Source organism: Acinonyx jubatus, chromosome E2 (genome assembly GCF_027475565.1).
Source record: "Acinonyx jubatus isolate Ajub_Pintada_27869175 chromosome E2, VMU_Ajub_asm_v1.0, whole genome shotgun sequence".
NCBI classification, from domain to species: domain Eukaryota; kingdom Metazoa; phylum Chordata; class Mammalia; order Carnivora; family Felidae; genus Acinonyx; species Acinonyx jubatus.
In genome coordinates, this window is record NC_069396.1 from 18287046 (window position 1) to 18308073 (window position 21028).

Consider the following 21028-nt stretch of genomic DNA (forward strand, 5'->3'; position numbering starts at 1 on the left):
AGGGAGAGAATTAATCAGGCCAATACATGGAGAGAAAATGTTTCCCATTTCAGCAATTAGCACCTCCATTCACCCAATTACTCATCATTAATCCACATTCTCCACATTCAATCTGTCACTAACTCCTGTGAAACAACCTTCAAAATATAACTCTAATCCATCTGCTTTGCTCCAGTGCTACCCATCTCCAGTGCTACCACTGTGCACAAAGCCAGCCTCCTAATGGGTCTCCCAAATCTAATCTTACCTCCTCCTATCCTCTTTGTGATACTGCGTGGCATTTGAAAAAGGCAACTCTGATAACACCACTCCCCTGTTTATACCCTTCAATGGCTTCCCACTAAGTTTAGGATAACTCCCAAACCCTTCTGCTGGCCCAAGAAGCCCTGCATGACCTGTCCCTGCCCACGTCTCCAGCTCACCTTGAGCCTTTCTCCCACTCACTCTCCTTGCTCTGGCCACACTGACCTTTGGAAGTCTCCCACACCAAGACCTCTGCTGCCCTGGGGCCCACGTACTCGCAGTCCTCTGTCTGGAACACTCTCCCCGACTCAATCACACACACTCCCACTAAGATCCTCTTGACTTTGAATGTCCCCTTTTTGGAGACATTTCCCTACCAGACAACCGTACTTCAGGTCCCTGGTCACATGCTCTCACAACACATTGTGCTTCCCGATAGCTCAGTAACAATCCATGTGTTGACACTTATTTGTGTGGTCTCTTCTTTAACCCTTAGCTGGTCCTCTAGATCACCAGCACAACAAGTTCCATAAAGACAGGAGCATGGCTGCCTAGTTTACTGCCAGGCTTTAGCACGGAGCCCAGCACTTGCCCCTTAGCAGCTGCTTTGTAAGGAAGGTGTGACTGAACACTCACCTCTCTGGTGGCTGAGGACACCCTCCTGCAGCGTGGTTGATCCAGGAACTCCCTCTGGCACCAGGCCAGCAGTGCCTGACAGGGCCTGCCTCCACGAAGGCTCCTCTCAGAGAAGCTAGGCAGCCCTACCCTTTCCCAGCTACTGGCACAACCATTCACCCGGCCCTGAGATCACACCCAAATCACCATTGTAGCACAAACAGAAACAATCTCTCTACCATTCTTTCAAGGAAGGGCTGGTCTTCTCTATGACAGTTTTGATTGCCTTCTCAGACTATAACCTTAACTTCAGTCGCATGGATACAAAATGCCATTAGTTATAATGCCTTCAGATTGAAGATAACAGTATTCAGGAAAAGCAATGAGTGGAAAAAACTTTACCAGTCCCATCCATGTAAATTTTCCTGTAGACTACGACCTTGCTTAAAAAGCAATTTCTTTAAAATACAAATTTAGAGTTAAAATGACAGTCAATTAGGATTAAATACTTAGAGAATTATCCTATTTCCCACTCAAACCTGTGTAGATAAGAAAAAAATTGAAGCAATCTATTATATTTGTAAGACAAAGAGGTGATATAGCATATCACCATTAAGATTCTGATCTCTGGAATCAGACAGACCTGCAGTGGAATCCCAACTATGCCCCAGGCAGATGAATTAACCTAGTGGAGGCTCAGCCTCTCTAGAATGAGTTAACCTAGTAGAGGCTCAGCTTCTCTCTTTAGAATGAGGCTCCAGCAGAATCTATGTCAGGTGAGACGCTGTGAAGAGTCAATTCTAGGACACACAATAGTTCTCAACACAGAGTAAAGGTTAAATGTTTTGTTTTTTATGTTTATTCATTTTTGAAAGACAGAGAGAGACAGAGCACAAGCAGGGGTGGGGCTGAGAGAGAGTGGGACACAGAATCTGAATGAAGCAGGCTCCAGGCTCCGAGCTGTCAGCACAGAGCCTGACACAGGGCTCGATCTCACGAACCTTGAGATCATGACCTGAGCCGAAGTCAGATGTTCAACCGACTGAGCCACCCAGGCGCCCCTGTAAGGATTAAATGTTAACTGCTCTCATTATTGGGCTTTTTACACTTGCAACACATTCTATGATTACATCAACAAACATCTACCAGTTCTTTTAGGATCAAGGCACTGTGTGGGGTGTTGAAGGTAAAGAAATGGAAAGAACTAAGCTCTTGACTTCAAGGTGCTTCTCGGTTCTGCCACTGCCACCTATCAAGTGAATGATGGCAACAGCCTGCAAACCAGTCTCTGCTTCCAGGCTCATTATGTTCAATTTATGTTCTTTCCAGCAGTCAGAGGAGTCTTTCAAAACACAAATCAGGACAAGATATTCCATTTTCCAAATGGAATTCTTGCCCTTAGAACTAAGTTGCAGCTCCTTAATATTGCAAACAAGTCCTCCCCCTGCCTTCCTCGGAAGCACTATCTTTCATCACTTGCCTCCTGCCCTCTTACCTCCCCCATGCTAAGCTTCAGCTATTCTCAAGTATTTCTAGTTCCCAAATTGGCCTGCTCTCTCTCTCTGAACAAGTTGCCCCTACATAGAACACACATTCCTATTCCCCCACCTGGCTGACTTCCAGTAGCCTTTCAGAACCTCAGTACAGATGTCACCTGCTCCAGAAAGCCTTCCCTGACACTTACCTTCCAGAGTAAGGGCACCTCCTCTTAGCTCATGTCTTTCTTAGCATTAAGTACACTCTTGTAATTCCAAGAGCAACTATCAATCTGCCTCCCACATCACAAGGTGAAGGCAAGCACTGCACCTTGCTCATCACCAGGTCCTGTCACAGAGCACACAGTCTGGCATAATGTAGGTGTTTAGAGTTTGTTGTAAAAAGAAGTTAACAAGTCAAGTGGCAACGAGAATTTATGGTTCATGCTTCAGCCACAGAAGAGCTCTATCAAAGACAAATGTGCTCTATCACAGAGCATTTAAAGTGCCTCATCACAACCCCTATCAAAATAACACCAGCATTCTTCACAGAGCTAGAACAAACACTCCCAAAATTTGTATGGAACCAGAAAAGACCCCGAATAGCCAAAGCAATCTTGAAAACCAAAGCTGGAGGCATCACAGTCCCAGACTTCAAGCTGCATTACAAAGCTGTAATCATCAAGACAATATGGTACTGGCACAAGAACAGACACTCAGATCAATGGAACAGAATAAAGAACCCAGATATGGACCCACAAACATATGGCCAACTGATCTTTGATAAAGCAGGAAAGAGCATCCAATGAAATAAAGACAGTCTCTTCAGCAAGTGGTGTTGGGAAAACTGGACAGCGACATGCAGAAAAATGAACCTGGACCACTTTCTTATACCATACACAAAAATAAACTCAAAATGGATGAAAAACCTAAATGTAAGACAGAAAGCCATCAAAATCTTAGAGGAGAAGGGCACCTGAGTGGCTCAGTTAAGCATCTGACTTCAGCTCAGGTCATGATCTCGCAGTTTGTGAGTTCGAGCCCCGTGTCAAGCTCTGTGCTGACAGCTCAGAGCCTGGAGCCTGTTTCAGATTCTGTGTCTCCCTCTCTCTGACCCTCCCCCACTCATGCGCGGGCGCTCTCTCTCTCTCTCTCTCTCTCTCTCTCTCAAATATAAATAAACATTAAAAAAAATTTTTTTTAAATCTTAGAGGAGAAAGCAGGCAAAAACCTCTTTGACCTTGGCCACAGCAACTTCTTACTCAACACGTCTCTGGAGGCAAGGGAAACAAAAGCAAAAAGGAACTTTGGGACCTCATCAAGATAAAAAGCTTCTGCACAGCAAAGGAAACAATCAGAAAAACTAAAAGGTAACCAATGGAATGGGAGAAGATGTTTGCAAATGACATATCAAATAACATACCAGCTAAAGGGTTAGTATCCAAAATCCATAAAGAACTTATCAAACTCAACACCCAAGAAACAAATAACCCAGTGAAGAAATGGGAAAAAGACATGAATAGACACTTATCCAAAGAAGACATCCAGATGGCCAATCGACACATGAAAAGATGTTCAACATCACTCATCACAGGGAAATACAAATCAAATCACAATGAGATACCACCTCACACCTGTCAGAATGGCTAACACTAATAACTGAGGCAACAACAGATGGGGGTGAGGATGCAGAGAAAGAGGATCTCTTTTGCACTGCTGGTGGGAATGCAAACTGGTGCAGCCACTCTGGAAACAGTATGGAGGTTCCTCAAAAATTTAAAAATAAAACCACCCTATGATCCAGCAATTGGGCTACTAGGTATTTATCCAAGAGACACAGGTATGCTGTTTCGAAGGGGAACATGCACCCCAGTGTTTATAGCAGCGCTATTGACAATAGCCAAAGTATGGAAACAGCCCAAATGCCCATCGATGGATGAATGGATAAAGAAGATGTGGTAGGGCGCCTGGGTGGCTCAGTCGGTTAAGCGTCCGACTTCGACTCACGTCATGATCTCGCGGTCTGTGAGTTCAAGCCCCACATCGGGCTCTGTGCTGACAGCTCAGAGCCTGGATCCTGCTTCAGATTCTGTGTCTCCCTCTTTCTCTCTCCTCCCCTGCTCATGCTCTGTCTCTCTCTTCTCAAAAATAAATAAACGTTGAAAAAAAATTAAAAAAAAAAAAGATGTGGTACACACACACACACAATGGAGTATTACTTGGCAATCAGAAAGAATGAAATCTTGCCATTTGCAACTACATGGATGGAACTAGAGGGTATTATGCTAAGCAAAATTAGTCAGCCAGAGAAAGACAAATATCATATGACTTCACTCATATGAGGACTTTAAGAGACAAAACAGATGAACATAAGGGAATGGAAGTAAAAATAACATAAAAACAGGGAGGGGGACAAAACATAAGAGACTCTTAAATATAGAAAACAAAGATAGGGTTGCTGGAGGGACTGTGGGAGGGGGGATGGGCTAAATGGGTAAGCGGCATTAAGAAATCTACTGAAATCATTGTTGCACTATATGCTAACTAACTTGGATGTAAATTAAAAAATAAATAATTAACTAAATAAAATTAAATAAATACGTAAATAAAAATAAAGTGCCTTGTACCTCCAGTTTTGGTTACAGAGCAGACAAATGCCACCCCACTCTCTTGCTCACCCAGTAAAGGACTGTGAGCTCTTTATCCTACTCAAATGAGAGCTACCACTTGAGTGAACAAGATTCAGATAAGAAAGCAGCAGGAGATGAAGTTGAAGCCAGATTCTGGAGAGTGACTAGGAGATAAGCTGTAGGCCATGGGCATCCATTGATGGCTTTTGAGTCAAGGGGTGACACGGCCATGGCTGTGCTTAGGAAGATCACTTGCACAACAGACGATGGGCTGGAGGGTAAAGGACAGGAAGGAGATAAGGAGTTGGATTAGAAAGAAGGTGAAATAGTCTAGGCATATAATGACAAGAGCTGAAAAGAAAATGGCCAGTACTTACACAACAGCACTGATGTAGGCTGGGAAATGAAAGAACAGGGAGGGAATACTAATAGCCACTTTTCATTTTTATAATGCCTTGCAATTCTCAAAATGCTTTATTTATAAGTATTGTGATTCTCAAACCTGGCAGCACATTAGAATCATCTGAAAGGCTTAAAAAAATACCAATGTTCAGGGGCACCTGGGTGGTTCAGTCGGTTGAGTGTCCAACTTCGGCCCAGGTCTGATCTCATGGTCCGTGAGTTCAAGCCCCGCGTCGGGCTCTGTGCTGACAGCTCCGAGCCTGGAGCCTGTTTCAGATTCTGTGTCTCCCTCACTCTCTGACCCTCTCCCGTTCATGCTCTGTCTCTCTCTGTCTCAAAAGATGAATAAACATTTAAAAAAAAATTTTTTTTAAATACCAATGTTCAGGCCTTACCCCAAACGAATTAAGTCAGAATGTAAACTCCTGTTTTGTTCACTGTCTCTTTGAATAGTACCCAGCACATACATGGTGCTCAGGAAATAGTTACTGAATGAATAAATGAATGAATGACTGTACCATTATCAGCTGAGATCCAAGGGACAATTGTGTTGAAAACTTACGGAGTAACCAGGCAATATGAATTATGGCAGCCCTGGGACAAAATACTACCAAGTTAGGCCCCTACTCCCAGGAGCTTACATTCTTTCCACAATAAGTAAACCTTTCTTATTTCTAGAGCACTGTACTATAAAACATGTATCTCAATAACAACTAGAAGTACTCAATGTCTGCTGTGAGCAGAAGGAAAAGAAAGGGGACTTATTCAGTGGCTGATGAACTGAGAAGAAATTAAGGGTCATAGGCAGAGACCAGCTCAGACAGATTCCAATCCTTATGAGATTCTGAGTTAATCATATTGTAAGGGTTCAAGCATGATGAGAAAGCAGCCATATACTAACCAGCTTCCCTGCCCCAAATATTTGGACAGAACCCAAATGCAAGTACATACCTATGTAGCATTCTTTTCTGATAATTCTTTTAATGTATCTGTTCTGGCTTTGTGCAAATCAAGTCTTTGTTTTACATCTGAAATAAGCAGTGGCACATGCAAATGGATAAAACCTGTTGAGTTAGATATACATAGCTAAGAAACAAGGAGCCCTGAGTCCTTGAAAAGAATCATAAAAGTAGTATAGAATTACAATCTGTCTGACCATTCATTCAGAGTGTCAACAAAGATATGGGCAATTCTAGTTGTTACAGCAGTTCTTTGTATCAAATTCAGAATCTGCCAGTTACCTATAGGTCCTAGTTCTGCCTTCTGGAATGGTATACCTCACAGCATACCTCATCTCTTTTCTTTTCTTTTCTTTTTAATGTTTATTTATTTTTGAGAGAGAGAGAGAGAGAGAGAGAGAGAGAGAGAGAGCGCGTGCATGGGCAGGGGAGGGGCAGAGAGAGGGAGACAGTATCCAAAACAGGCTCTGCGCTGATAGCAGAGAGCCCAATGTGGGGCTCAAACTCACAAACTGTGAGATCATGACCTGAGCCAAAGTCAGACACTTAACCAACTGAGCCACCCAGGTGCCCCTGATCTCTTTTCCATCTGGTATACTGCCCAAATACATGAGGACAGTTTTGAACTCCCTAAACTTCTCTTCTCCAGCTTCAGTCTCTTGAATCACTTTTTCTTGCGTTTATGATTTTCAGGGTCCCCAACGTTCCTGATCTCAAGGGCACAGCAAGCAATGACATCAGTGTACTTGGCTACAGATTCTGGGGATGAGGCGGACTCAGTGCAAGAGCTTCCCAAATGTGCCTACCTAAAGGGAAAGTACATGTACCTCAGCCTCTCTTCAGTCCTCATCCTGTATGCAGGGTTTCTCAACAACTCACTATTCATGTATTGGTCAGATAATCATTTTTTGTTAGGGGCTTTCCTATGCATTGTACAATGTTTAGCAATATCCCCAGCCTCTACCTACTAGATGCCAGTAGCAACTTCCCAGATGTGACAACTAAATATGTCTCCAACCTCTGTAAAATCTCCTGGGGCGGGGGGGAGGGGGTGGCGGGCAGGTAGGGAGGGAAGGATGCAAAATCACCCTCACTACAGAGTCACTGCTCTATCCAACGACTCTGTTCCCTGTTACTACTCAAAACTCTCTCCTCTGCTGATTCAACAGGTAACTCTCCAGGAAGTCTACTTATATATCAAAATGGCATTTGAAAATTTAGAAGTATTTATCTTTTTGGAAACAACATTTGTTGGCGAGGCTGTGGAGAAAAAGGAAACCTCCTGCACTGTTGGTGGGAATTCAAACTGGTATAACCGCTGTGGAAAACAGTAAGGAGGTTCCTCAAAAAATTAAAAATAGAATTGCCACATGACCCAGCAATTCCACTACTGGGTATTTACCCAAAGAATACGAAAACACTAATTTGAAAAAATATATGCACCCCTATGTTTATTGCAGCATTATTTACAATAGCCAATCATGGAAGCAACCTAAGCGTCCCTTGATATTTGAATAAAGAAGACCATAAACACACACACACACACACACACACACACACACGATACATATATATACATATATATAATATATATTATATATACATATATATGATATATATCATATATATATATAATTCAGCAATTAATAAAGAATGAAACCTTGCTATTAGCAACAACATGGATGGATGAATGATCTAGAAAGTATAATGCTAAGTGAAAGTCAGTCAGAGAAAGACAAAAAAGACACGGGGGTTTTGTAACCTAAACATCTGAATTCAAGTAAAATATTGTCTGACTAGGGCTATGTGAGGCAACCCACATATCTGATCACTCAGCAGAGTAGAAGGACCCTCCTCACCACTATTCAAGCAATTTAGCTATCTGACTGGGATGCTGGTAGAGGTGAGCAGACTGCAAGAATGTAAGGTTCAGAATGAAAAGTTGGGAGTGGTGGCAAGAGAATGGAGAGTGAAAAAGAAGGGGAAAGGTATAAAGAGAAGGGTCTGCTTGAAATAAAGCCTGAAGGTCTTACCTCCCACTTCACAAAGAGGCCATCAGCTTGCCCTCTCGGCTCTCAGCTCTCGGCCAAGAGGAATGGGAGTGCCTAGATCTAAGACATCTATCTGGCTCTTGTCTTGTCCCCCAGGCCTGACCATTCATTCAGAGTCTCAACAAACATTTATTACCAGACCTTGCGCGTGGACCATATTTGGGAAGGCACCACCGCACCCTCCGAATTTACAGGAGGAGACCAGCACTGGACAAGTCATCAAAGGTGCGGTGAGAGCGAGAAAGGAGAATGGCAGGGATCGGACACCCGATCACCAGAAGCCCTCCGCCCTCTGGTCCAAGAGGCCAGGCCTCCATCGCCGCTTATCGCCAGACCCGGGAGCCTGCCTCCATCGCACCCTTTTCCCCAAGGTTGGTCCGGGTCTGGATGTCACCAACCCCGGTTCAGACCTACAGACCTCACCACAGTTGAACTTTACAGATTCCCCCTCCTTCCTCACGGTTCGCCGACTCCGCAAGCCTTACTGAGCCACGCCAGACACCGTCCTCGAGGCTCTTGCGCGCCCGTGACGTCATTGCCGTGCGCCTCTCCTACACCAAAGAGACTATGGATCTCAAACGGCCGCTGCGGATGGTGTGGCTCGCATCTCGGTTACTTCTCGCTCCTCAACGAGGCCTGGTGGTCCGCCGTCCCGACGAGCCCTTGCCCGTGGTGCGCATCCCGCGGGCTCTACAGCGGCGGCAGGAACAGCGGCAGAGCGGGCGGAGCCCCCAGCGGCTGGTGTTGGCGCGACCTGGCCCGCTGCTGATCTCAGCGCGGCGGCCAGAGTTGAACCAGCCGGCGCGCCTCACGCTGGGCCGGTGGGAGAGCGCGCCACTAGCTTCGCGTGGCTGGAAAAATCGGCGCTCCCACCGGGACCACTTCTCCATCGAGCGTGCGCAACACGAGGCGCCGGCTCTTCGGAACCTCTCGTCCAAGAGCAGCTTCGCGGATCTGGGTCTGGAACCTCGCGTGCTGCGTGCTCTACAGGAGGCTGCTCCTGAAGTCGTTCGGCCTACAACCGTGCAGTCAAGCACCATCCCCTCCCTACTTCGCGGCTGCCACATCCTTTGCGCGGCGGAAACCGGCAGTGGCAAGACTCTCGGATACCTACTACCTCTGGTTCAACGGCTCTTGGGCCAACCAAACCTGGACTCCCTTAGTCTATCTGCTCCTCGAGGCCTGGTCCTTGTGCCTTCGCGAGAATTAGCCGAACAGGTGCGGGCCGTGGCACAGCCCTTGGGCAGCTCCTTGGGCCTTCAGGTGCGGGAGCTAGGGGGAGGCCATGGCATGAGTAGGATCCGAATGCAACTGTCCAAACAACCTCCAGTAGATGTACTAGTGGCCACTCCAGGGGCTTTGTGGAAGGCCTTGAAGAGTCAACTAATCAGCCTGAAGCAGCTCTCCTATTTGGTATTGGATGAGGCAGACACGCTTTTGGATGAAAGCTTCCTGGAACTAATGGACTACATCTTGGAGAAGAGCTATATAGCAGAAGGCCCAGCTGACTTAAAAGACCCCTTCAATCCCAAAGCTCAGTTAGTGCTGGTGGGGGCCACATTTCCCGAAGGTGTAGGCCAGCTGCTGAGTAAAGTTGCCAGCCCAGACTCTTTGACCACCATTACCAGCTCCAAGCTCCACTGCATCATGCCTCATGTCAGACAGACATTTATGAGGCTGAAGGGAGCAGAGAAGGTGACTGAATTAGTGCAGATCCTCAAGCAACATGACAAAGTATATAGGACTGGCCCCTCCGGAACTGTTCTAGTGTTTTGTAATAGCTCAAGCACTGTGAACTGGCTGGGATATATTCTGGACGATCACAAAATCCAACACCTAAGGCTGCAGGGACAAATGCCAGCCTCAATGAGGGCCGGTATCTTCCAGTGCTTCCAGAAGGGCTCCCGAGACATTCTTCTCTGCACAGACATAGCCTCTCGGGGCCTGGACAGCTCCCACGTAGACCTAGTTGTCAATTATGATTTCCCCCTCACTCTGCAAGACTACATCCACAGAGCCGGGAGGGTGGGCCGTGTAGGGAGTGAGGTGCCTGGCACTGTCATCAGCTTTGTAACCCATCCCTGGGATGTAAGCCTGGTTCAGAAGATTGAGCTGGCAGCTCGCCGGAGGAGAAGCCTTCCAGGACTAGGGTCCTCAGTGAGAGAGCCTTTGCCCCAGCAAATCTGATGGCAGCCAGCTTAAATATGATGACATTAACAGGGATCCTTCCCTTTGTCCTGGGTAGGTGAGCACACTTATCGTAGGATGCCCTGGGCTGCCCAGTCACCCCCACCCTGAAGCCCTGGTGAGCTGCTATCTGGCTTCCAAAGGTAAGATGTGGCCAGATGTAGAGAATGAGCTACTGAGGATGATTCCTTGTGGGCTTTCACATGACTCATGAAAAATAAAGTAGATTTTTGTCTTTGTATTATGTCATAGTTTCTAACAGTAAATGATGTGTTCATTGAATTGTGAGAAGATTCACACTCCAGACTACCACACCTAGGACAGAGGCTCTTTCAGTTGCTGTTTGAATTAATAAACGTTTAGATTTTATTTCCTGCCCCCCAAAACATCCATTAAGCCCCCAGAGAAGGGAAAGGGGATGTGACTAGCAGTACAGAGATTTTCTTCACCAACAGTGCCCATGGCAAGCTTGGGCATTCTTGGTGAAATCTCTCTGGGAAGTACTGGCAGAAGAATAAAAAACAGGCTGACACAAAAGTATTGCTTGGTGTGCATTTCCAGGCTCTACCTTCTTTCTCATCTCTTCATGGCAGGGGAAGAGAAGAGAAGAAACTGCTTACAAAATTGGCAAAATAAGCATATAGCTTCCTCTCACTATCACCTAGGTTCCGGCTTCTGCAGCATTATATAAGCCTAAGTAATGAGGAGCAGCTGAGGTCAAATATAATACTGCACAAAACAACTTAAAAATACTTACACACTGAAACAGATAAGGAGGCAGAGAACAGAAATGGACCCATGGCAATCTTTGCCAGAAGACAATGTTGTACTAAATGTATAATCATAGCTCTCTTTTTCATGTGAGGAAACTTGAGGCTCAGAGGGATAAAACAATTTGCTCAAAATCATACGCATAAGTATGATAGAATCTGGTCTGTCTGCACTGGGGGTTGAGTTATTTACCAACTTTTAATAGTGCCCACTTGGACTCTCAAAAGCAACCCAATTTGGACAAAATTTGGTCACTCTGTCCATGAATCAGTGTGGCAAAACTGCCCAGGAGGCTTGTCTAAAGTACAGATTCCAGGGGCCCCTGGCTGACTCAGTCACTAGAGCATGCGACTCTTGATCTCAGGGTTGTGAGTTCAGGCCTCACAATGGACTTAAAAATAGTCTTTTTTTTTTTTTTTTTTTTTTTTTTTTTAAAGTACAGATTCCTGAGCTCAGAACCACTTGTCTATGCCATTCTGCTTTCCCCAGAGACCCAGCCAGGTCCTGATAAGGTATCAGTAACCCCACCAGGTCAGAGTGATGTTCCCAGACAATAATCTCTCTGGAGCCTTGGAGAATCTAAGTGGTCTTATGCTGGCCCACCTGCCAGAATGAACCTCCTCCAGAGCTCTCCCCTTCACATTTTACCTCCTAACACTCCCTAGGGGCAAACCTGATTTTGTGTGTCCTAACTTGCATCACACTAATTCAAGCAACTTAGGAATAGAAAATGATGTGGTTCTCAACCAGGGTTGCCCAACCTCTAAAATAGTGGTCTAATCATTCTCTACCTCCGGGACATATCTCCTTCCCAACTGCCCCAGGAAACAAGCATCCCATCTTTGCATGTTCGAGGTCCACAACAGGGGGCCCCCTCACAAAGAAGGTTATCTCTCATTGCTAGGAAGTCCTTGGCTGCACTGTATCAAAGTCGGGCCCAAATATGGTTCCTTCCTATAGGCCTGATCAGGCTAAGGGCAGAGTTATCTATTTACTCCTCCTCTCAGGAGGATCCAGCCAACACAGTAACACCTCTTCACAGTTTGACCACGTTTTTCACCTGGACTTCTCCTAAGCCCATCCTAAGCTTCATCCTTTCATGGTGGTAGTAGCATTGTTAATACAGTATTTGCCTTTTGGGGGGAGAGATGAATGTAATGATTAGGTTGTCATTTTGTGTTATGTCATTTTGTCATGAATTTGTTTTGAATTTTATATTAAAATGGGCCCACTATTCCCACTTTGTGAAGCCATTCAGGACCCTCATTTTGCCTTGGAACACGTTTGATATCTCTCCCAGTGTCACTTTGAAATGTGATGAGCTTGCCCACACATTTCTATCGGGTATAAATCCAGAGCCCAACATGAAGCCCTACCGTCCAGCAGAACACTTCTCCACTACCTGTGGAACCTTGGCTAGGCCCCTTAACCTCCTGGTTTTTTGAGCCCTCGGTTGTAAAAACGTGAGGGGTATGTGAATTTACATTTGGGGCACGACAAGTTCAGTAAGAGCTTGTTTTTGCTTTTATTATTCCCAGCTGGAATATCTTCCCTCAGCTCTCCATGGGTCCAAATCTAACTTGTCTTTCAGGCCCACTGCCAAGGAGCCTTCCACACAAATTTCTGCCTGTCTGGCTATTGAATACTTAGGGTCAGTACCATACAACCAGGCTGTGTCTTAGGTTAATCTTTCCTCTCAAGCCAATGGCAGAATGTGGGTTTCTCTTGCCCTCTTTTGGTCCCTGGGGCTGTGCCGGCCTATAGGTATGCTCCACGGGGAGTGGCTGGGTGAGGAGAAAGATGGGAGGGCCCAGGCAGAGTGTTCCTCTGCCTCCACTCTGCTCTCCTCCATTAAAACTCAGAGAGCCTAAAAGCTGCCCCTCAAGTCACAGATTCCTTATGTGACCTCACTGGGTAGTGATGACCTCACAGGCCTTTTCACAGTTACCATGACAGGGTAACTACACAAACGTGGTGCTTTCAGGAAAGCTTCCCTACCAGTTCTCTACCAGATACCAGTCTGTTTGGATGCCTGAGAGAGAATGTCTGACCGGATCTTCTATATTCATTCTAATTTGTCCTCTGTCCCCTGGGAGGGCAGCACAGCAGGTGAGCGTAGGCCAGGCATCTGTACAAGAGTCACTGGTGTACACACAACTTCACATGGCTGCCACGTGTTGCTTTGGGGCTTGCGCGCCACACCTCTGAGCTTCTCCAACTGTAAGTAATAGCCCTCAGGGACCTACAGTGTTCCTGCTCATTGCCGAAGACACGTAAAATGTCATCCCTGGGCAACTATTCAGAAAGCTTCTAAACTTCATAATTGTAGCTTTCCCTTTTGGGCTACAAGTTGCTTCCATTCTGACACTTTCCTGATCAGCCTCTTAGCAAAAGTCGAGCGAATTTTTGTTGGCAAGCAAGAAATGGTGCAGTTTGAGGAAGAACCGTTGAGGTCTGCTCATGAACCTCCCCTTCAAACCCAGGCACCTTCACCATGCTGTCGTGTAAACATCCACATGGGGCCCCTCAAACATACCCCAGACGGAGCTGCTGAGTACTGGGGTAAGGGTGGTGGTGTCATGTGCACAGGCAGAACACAAGAGCCAAGGAGAGTGATGAAGTGATACCAAGACTGGAGGGTTGATGAAATGGTGTCCCAGGAGGTTGGGTTGATGTGAGCCTAGACTTGCTACCCAGAATCTGTCTTTGAACCTCCTGATCATTCTGCCTTAGTATTTGGCCATTTTCTAATCTAGATAAAAATATTAGAGGGCTAGAGGACAGTGTGGTTGAAACAGGAAGTATGAATGGGGCCCAAGAGGAGTTGCCCAAGAGGAGATGGGAGGGTTTCTTAATCCATTTATTTTAGGTTATTTTTTCCAACACTTGAAAGGTATTTCCATTAAAGCTTCAGAAGTTATAGACCTTAGGAATTTCCCCCCTATGGAAGGGAAAGATGGAGGGGATCCTGGTTGCAACTGTTTCCAGGCTCTACTGTTTCCTCTGAGAATGGGGAACAGATTTCCAGGTCTCCTGCTGCTGCCATGAGCTCCAGAGAATCACCTTTGCAGCCATGTTCCTTCTCTAGGGGACTCATTGGGGTGACTGGCCAAGGCTGTGTTTTGAATACCAAGCAGATTAAAGGTCTTCAGCCAGAAACTGGGAGAGACATGAGAGGGTAGGTCCTGGCAGGACACTGTATACAGCAGAAATGACTGATTAGATCTGATTTTCTTTCCAACAGCAGGGGCTCCCTCTTCTCCTACACCTGGTCACTACCATGTCCTCTACCGAGGGTGTGGAGAAACCCAGGTGGGCTGGCATGGGGAGACGTACTGCCTGGTTGGTGGCTACCGGACCTATGGGGATGCTCCTGTGGCCACCCCAGCAAAGACGGAAGCAGAGAAACCAATTCCCAGCCAGGCTCCCAAAAGACGTCGAGCTATGGCAGAGTCAAATAAAGACGTAGGTTGCTCCAGCCCCAAAATTCGGCGATTGAAGCATGGTGGCAGGAGGATGACCCCAAAGAAGCTTGCTGACTGAGCCACTTTACAGGAATGGCAAACATTTAACTGCCTAAGACAGCTAATGCCTCTTCCTGAAGTGACCCCCCACTGCCCACCACTGGAGATTAGAACCTGAGCCATTCTGTCTGAGCTTTCTTCAGCCAGGAGCCTCCTTCCATACTAACTGGCCATGGGCAAGGAGCCATAGAATCTGAGGTTTGAAATGAAAGCCTGCTCTGAACATCCCAGAGCCAAAACTGGCCTGGAAGAAAACCTGATGTTTCTCCACTCAATCCTGTAGAGTCCCTTCTCGGGAAGAAGAAAGCAAAGTTTGCACTCTTTGAACCAAGGAGGATGCAGGAGCAGAGGGAGGGTTCAGAGTGGCCTTAGCAGGGACTCAGTCCATCAGATGGACTCTTGCCCTGAGTCATTGCCAGCAGTCACCAATTGAACCAAGAGGAGCTGGACTTTTTTAAACTGAAAAAAGCAATCTGGGTCTACCGAGGGAGCCTCTTGTCTGGAGTGGCGGGAGGCAGAATAAGGAAACCCAGGAAGACCCGCTCCCCAGAGCAGGAAGAAAATGGAGAGTTAGGTGGCGCCACCACTGAGGCTCACGCGCTCCTTCATTCCCAGTCCTTCTTAGCCCCAGTGGGATTTCTTACTGTTCAATAAAATGGTTTTCTCTAACATATTTGACTTGAACTCCAGCTTGTCCAAGGCCAGGCCCCAAATCTCCCTTTTCCCTTGAAGTACATTTCCACATGGGGTAGCTGGTGCTCTAACACCTTCTGCCTCCAAAAAAGACCCGTGAGTGCAGCTTCTAACTGTGTGGCTACCATAATGACAGCTGTGCAAATTGGGGCAGGACACAGGCAGGTTCTTTAGGAGCCCAAGGGTGGCTGGGTGGTTCAATTGGTTAAACGTCTGATTCTTCATTTCGGCTAAGGTCATCATCTCACAGTTCATAAGATTGAGCCCTTTGTCGGGCTGCACGCTGACATCAGGGAGCCTGCTTGGGATTCTCTGTCTCCCTCTCTCTCTCAGCCCCTCCCCGGCTCATGCTCTCTCTCTCTCTCTCTCTCTCTGTCTCTCTCTTGCTCTCGCTTTCACTCTTGCTCTCACTCTCGCTCTCTGTCGCTCACTCTCTCTCTCTCTCAAAGTAAATAAATAAACTTTAAAAAATGGTGAGCTTGGGGCGCCTGGGTGGCTCAGTCGGTTAAGCGTCCGACTTCGGCTCAGGTCACGATCTCACAGTGAGTGAGTTCGAGCCCCGCGTCAGGCTCTGGGCTGATGGCTCAGAGCCTGGAGTCTGCTTCCGATTCTGTGTCTCCCTCTCTCTCTGCCCCTTCCCTGTTCATGCTCTGTCTCTCTCTGTCTCAAAAATAAATAAAACGTTAAAAAAAATTAAAAAAAAATGGTGAGCTTGATGAGAACTTCCCCCTGTTTTGTGTGTGTGTGTGTGTGTGTGTGTGTGTGTGTGTGTGTGTAAGGAGATGGGAGGCAGGACTAAGAAGATGTTCTGTGTGTCAATCCACTATCCAATTTACTCAACAAATATTTATTGAGCACCTGCTAGCTGCTTGGAGTATATCAGTGAATAAGATGATTGAAACCCCTCTCTTCAAAATACCCACAAACTAAAGAGACAAGTAAATTTATATAGTTTAAATTATTCCTGCTATAAAGAAAAGTAAAATAGGATAGGAGTATAGTGTGATGAGGGGGTGCTAGGTTCCACAAGGTAAGCAGGGAAGGCTTCTTTGAGGAGGTGACAGTGAAGATGTGAGGGAATCCTGTGAAGAGCTGGAAGGAAACTATTTTTGGAGGAGGAAATGGCAAGTGCAAAGACCCTGAGGTAGGAATGAGGCTGGCCTGTTCTAGGACCAATAGAAAGGTCAGTGTGGGCAGAGAAGAAAGAGATGGTTGGAAAAGTAGACATGGGCCAGACCATAGCAGGCCTTGTCAGCCATGTTGAGGAATGTGGATCTGAAGTGTGAGGGGAAATCCTAGGTGGGAGTTGAGCAGAGTGGTGAAATGATCAGATATAGATGCTAAGAAGATCGTTCCAACTACTGTGTGCCATGGCAGTGAGGTGCTGGCTGTTACCGATAAATGTCTCTCTCAGCAGTTACGGGGACAATTGGTCCTGGGGAGTGGGGGTGAGAGAAGATCATCAGCGAAGAAAGAGCACAGGGTGTGTGTGGACCTCTGTGCTAGGCCCACCCGCCTCAGCATCCCACATCAAAAGGGGGCACTGTCAGCAGCATGTAGCCCTCAGGCCCAGATGAAGCCACTCACCCTGTGGATGGCACACACACCCTCAAGGGCCACAACAGCGAGGGTCTTGCTCCTCCCTAGACACCCTCAAGGCCAGGAAAGGTCCTGATAACTTAAGGAGTTTCCCTAACCTGGGTTAGAGGAAGGAGGCACAGGCCCTGCCTGGGGCATTCCCACTTTGAGTCTCAACTAACCCACAAAAGACAGCTAATGCCTCTTCCTGCAGCAGCTCCCACTCCCTCCCACTGGAGATTAGAACCTTATGTTGCTGATACTTGGTGTGACTGAGGAAGATTTGCGATCCTAGAGGAGTCAGGTAGGTTGGCAGTTCCCAAACATGAGGCAAACATGAGGCAAACATGAGGCAAACATGAGGCAAACCTGTGGCTCCGAGGAAAACCAGAGATCCCCAGCACCTGTATCAGTCCTACTGAATACATTTTTAGGGTGGGATCTGGACATCTGCAGTTTTACATTTTTCTCATCATCATGATTTCATAGCAAATACAAGTGACCGAGGAACCTGTAAAAGAACACCATGGAATACAATCAGCAAATTCCAAGACAGAAAACTCTAAATGACAAAGGACATGATTTTTTCAACAAATAAATTGCAAGGAAGAAAGAAGAGGAACAACAACAAATGCAATGCAGTTGGCTTTATCTACATTATAATTAAAACAATTATTTAAAAATTAGGCAACCAGGGAAATTTGAACAGAATAGATAATTGATGATATTGAGGAAGTATTGTTGACTCTTTTAGGTGCCATAACGTTATGGTAGTTGTCTTTTAAAAGAAGCTGTTATCTTTTAGAGATGCAAACTTAAATATAGAAGGACTAAATGTTTGATTTGCCTTAAAAATATTCTGTAGAAGGGGATGAGTAAGGTATAAATGAAACAAAATGGGCCATCCATGATTGTTGAAGCTGGATGATTGGTACATAAGTGTTCAATACACTCTTCTACTTTATGTTTGAAATTACCCTAATAAATAAATTGAAAGTAACCCTAAGTTTAAAAAGGCGCAGCATCGGGTACAGCCAGATGTTCAGCCAGATTTGGAATCAGTGAGGACTCGGGTGGTCAGCGTCATAGGGTAAACTAGCTGGCGGGAGCCACGGCAGCCAGGCAGAGGAAGGCAGAGTTCCTGCATAAAAACAGGAAGCACGGAGGGCTCTGAGGCAGGGTGTGCCATGTAGCATGTTGTTGCAGATCTGACAGGCCTCAGAGACAAGCACGCTAGGTTGAGCAAAGAGATAGCATGTCTGAGCTTGAGGCTAAACGACAAATCACATACGCCAGATGGTAGATGTTTGTTTGATCAGAGCTGGTTCCCGACACCTGGTGTCCACACAGCCCACCCTTCTGGATGTTTATGTCAGCAGATGTGGTAGACAACTGAAGACTCGTCCAGCCCCCTCACTGCGTATCCCAGTAAGGGGCCAGCTCCAGGGGCTGATCAGTAGTGAATGTCTAGACAAACAGATGATGTAAGGGGCTTAAAGCCCCTCCTGGTGAGAGAGGCAGCAGCTGGAAGTCAAGAAGTCCGTGGAACCCCTATCTGACTTGGCCAGAAGGGCATGATGTGGTCATCTGCCTGTCCAGCTGCTGGTCTCCCTAACTTTCCTCCCCTTCCCCCAGGGTCAAGGAGGGTTATGTCCTAGGGCTAGTAGGCTACTCTCTCTACCACTGCTGGCTTCCCCAGATGGCTTCCTTATGTCCTGTAAGGCCACACTGAAGACAGAGCCAGTCTAGTCCAACTTTGGCGAGCCTGGCAGTGGTGAACAGGAGATGAGTGCCATGTGCAGAAGCAAACAGGACAGACCTTATGAAATGGCTGGCAGTCATTCTCCAAAGTTCTCTTTCTTCAGGGCCTGGAGCACCCACAGAGGAGGAGCCCAAAGAGATAAAAACTCTGAGTAACTCTGGCCTGGGGTCCCAGAGAGCCCTGGAAATCAAAAGGCTAAGTACATTCCTCCACCACAAACTCAGTCCCATTGTCCTCACGAGGTGACCCAAATTCATGAGTCCCCCTGCCCAGTGTTCTGGATTTGGATTCAGGGAGGTCTTCCGACAGAGGTATACAGAGGTTAAGAAAGGGCATCTATTAGCTGGGGCAACTGCTTTATACCTGGAGTGGTCACAGATGAAGAACAGAATTAGAGGGATCAAAGCTTGAAAATCTAGGAATAAGGGAATTTTGGTTTCAGGTCTCAGCTCCACCTGTCAGCTTTATCCAGCTGAACCTCATTTTTCCTACCTAGAAAATGAGGCTGGTGAAAACCTACCTTGTGGGCCATTGTTAAGATTTAATGGACTGAAACACATCAAACTGGTAGCACAGTTCTGGACACACAGTAACTTTGACTGCTCTGACCCGTTGTTACTGTTATCACATGCTCTTACTCCCTGAAGGAAGGAAAGGCAGAAGTCTCCTGAGCTCTTCCACGAATGTGGTTGAACATTTGTTGTGTGCAGGTGTGGTACTAGGGGCCAGAATATGGTGGTCATGGCCTCACTGAGTTCACATCCCAGCTTCGTCCAGGCCAGCCGCTGCAGACTTCTGTGAGGAGGAGGCAGATGAAGGCGAAGCCGGGGGGGGGGGGGGGGGGGGAGAAGTTCCAGCAAACCTGAACCAGAGCAATCTGAGAGGCTCATCCATGTTCCTGTTTTTATTTTTAATGTTTATTTATTTTGAGAGAGAGACACAGAGAGAGAGAGAGAGAGAGTATGGGGTTAGGAGCAGAGAGAGAGGAGAAAGAGAATTCCAAGCAGGCTCTGCACTGTCAGCATAGAGCCCAACGTGGGACTCGATCCCACAAACCATGAGATCATGACCTGAGCCAAAACCAAGAGTCGGACTCTTAACTGACTGAGCCACACAGGTGCCCCCATGTTCCTGTTTCTAAAGAGGGTAGAGGTGGGGCTTCTGTGTGGCTCAGTCAGTTAAGCAGCCGACTTCAGCTCAGGTCATGACCTCATGACTCATGAGTTCAAGCCCTGCATTGGGCTCTGTGCTGACAGCTCAGAGCCTGGAGTCTGCCTCTGCCTCCCTCTCTCTGCCTCTTCCCCGCTTGCATGCATGCTCTCTCTCTCCCCCGCCCCTCAAAAAATAAACAAACATTAAAAAAAAATTTAAAGAGGGTAGAGGTACCTGGATGGTTCAGTCCATTGAGTATCTGACTCTTGATTTTGGCTCAGGTTGTGATCCCAGAGTCGTGGGATTGAGCCCTTTGTCAGGCTCCGCACTGAGCATGGAACATGCTTGGGATTCTCTTTCTTTCCCTCTACTCCTCTCCCCCGCTCATGCTCTCTCTCTCTCTTAAAAATAAAAGGAAGGAAGGAAGGAAGGAAGGAAGGAAGGAAGGAAGGAAGGGAGGAAGGGAGGAAGGAAGGGAGGAAGAGGGTAAGTCACCAAAGAGGGTTTGGATTAGAGTTCTCCATGATATGCCCGCCTCTCTAGGTAACTGCATATCACAGTCCAGAAGGTGCCATCTGAATCCCAGGGATGCCCTGTAGGATCTTCCTCAGTAGATCTCCTGTACCTCATGCCCCTCTAGCCTCCCCCCAGCTGATGCACTACCTCAAGAACATGGGACAGCATACAGGACAAGAGTCCCAAGCCCTGTGGACTTTACACTTAAAACACCAGAATATCTGGTCCCAGGAAGCAGCCCAGTCAGACACTTAAAGCCTGTCAGACACCATTGTGACTTTGCTCTGGGGACCTTGTGTACTGGATCTTCCATACTGCCTGAAGTCAGGCAGAGCCTGGCTGCAAGAGACCCGAGATGGGCAGAAAGGCTGGCAAGGACATGGAAGACAAAGCTGGGGATTTGGGAGAAGGCCAGGTGGAAGCAGGAAACACAGATGCATTAGGGCTTGCTGCACTTCTAGCAGAGTAGA

At 46.8% G+C, this 21028-nt stretch overlaps 3 protein-coding genes across 8 annotated transcripts in view; 2 read left to right on the forward strand and 1 right to left on the reverse strand.

Moving 5' to 3' along the window:
• The window catches only part of DUS2 (dihydrouridine synthase 2), a 48843-nt gene extending 39844 nt beyond the window's left edge, over positions 1–8999 (reverse strand). The window contains exon 1 of one of the 5 annotated variants that reach the window (XM_015068794.3): positions 8861–8999. The gene's annotated coding sequence lies outside the window, so the exon portion shown is untranslated. The other 4 variants (XM_015068778.3, XM_053209966.1, XM_015068785.3 and 1 more) reach the window with 4 other exon arrangements.
• On the forward strand, positions 8891–10803 carry DDX28 (DEAD-box helicase 28). Its single transcript, XM_015068768.3, has one exon. It carries the CDS (start codon positions 8943–8945, stop codon positions 10560–10562), a length of 1620 nt encoding a protein of 539 aa, XP_014924254.2. The 5' UTR covers positions 8891–8942; the 3' UTR covers positions 10563–10803.
• A 949-nt stretch (positions 10804–11752) lies between these two features.
• DPEP2NB (DPEP2 neighbor) lies at positions 11753–16240 on the forward strand. Of its 2 annotated transcripts, none has more exons than XR_008293441.1 (2): positions 11753–13553; positions 14578–14717. XR_008293441.1 is itself a non-coding variant. In XM_015068844.3 (2 exons), exons 1-2 carry the CDS (start codon positions 13376–13378, stop codon positions 14874–14876), a joined length of 366 nt encoding a protein of 121 aa, XP_014924330.1. In that variant the 5' UTR covers positions 11753–13375; the 3' UTR covers positions 14877–16240. The 2 variants fall into 2 exon arrangements, 1 of the variants encoding a protein (XP_014924330.1); XM_015068844.3 differs by having other exon boundaries at positions 11753–13442; positions 14578–16240.
• The last annotated feature ends 4788 nt before the right edge of the window (positions 16241–21028 follow it).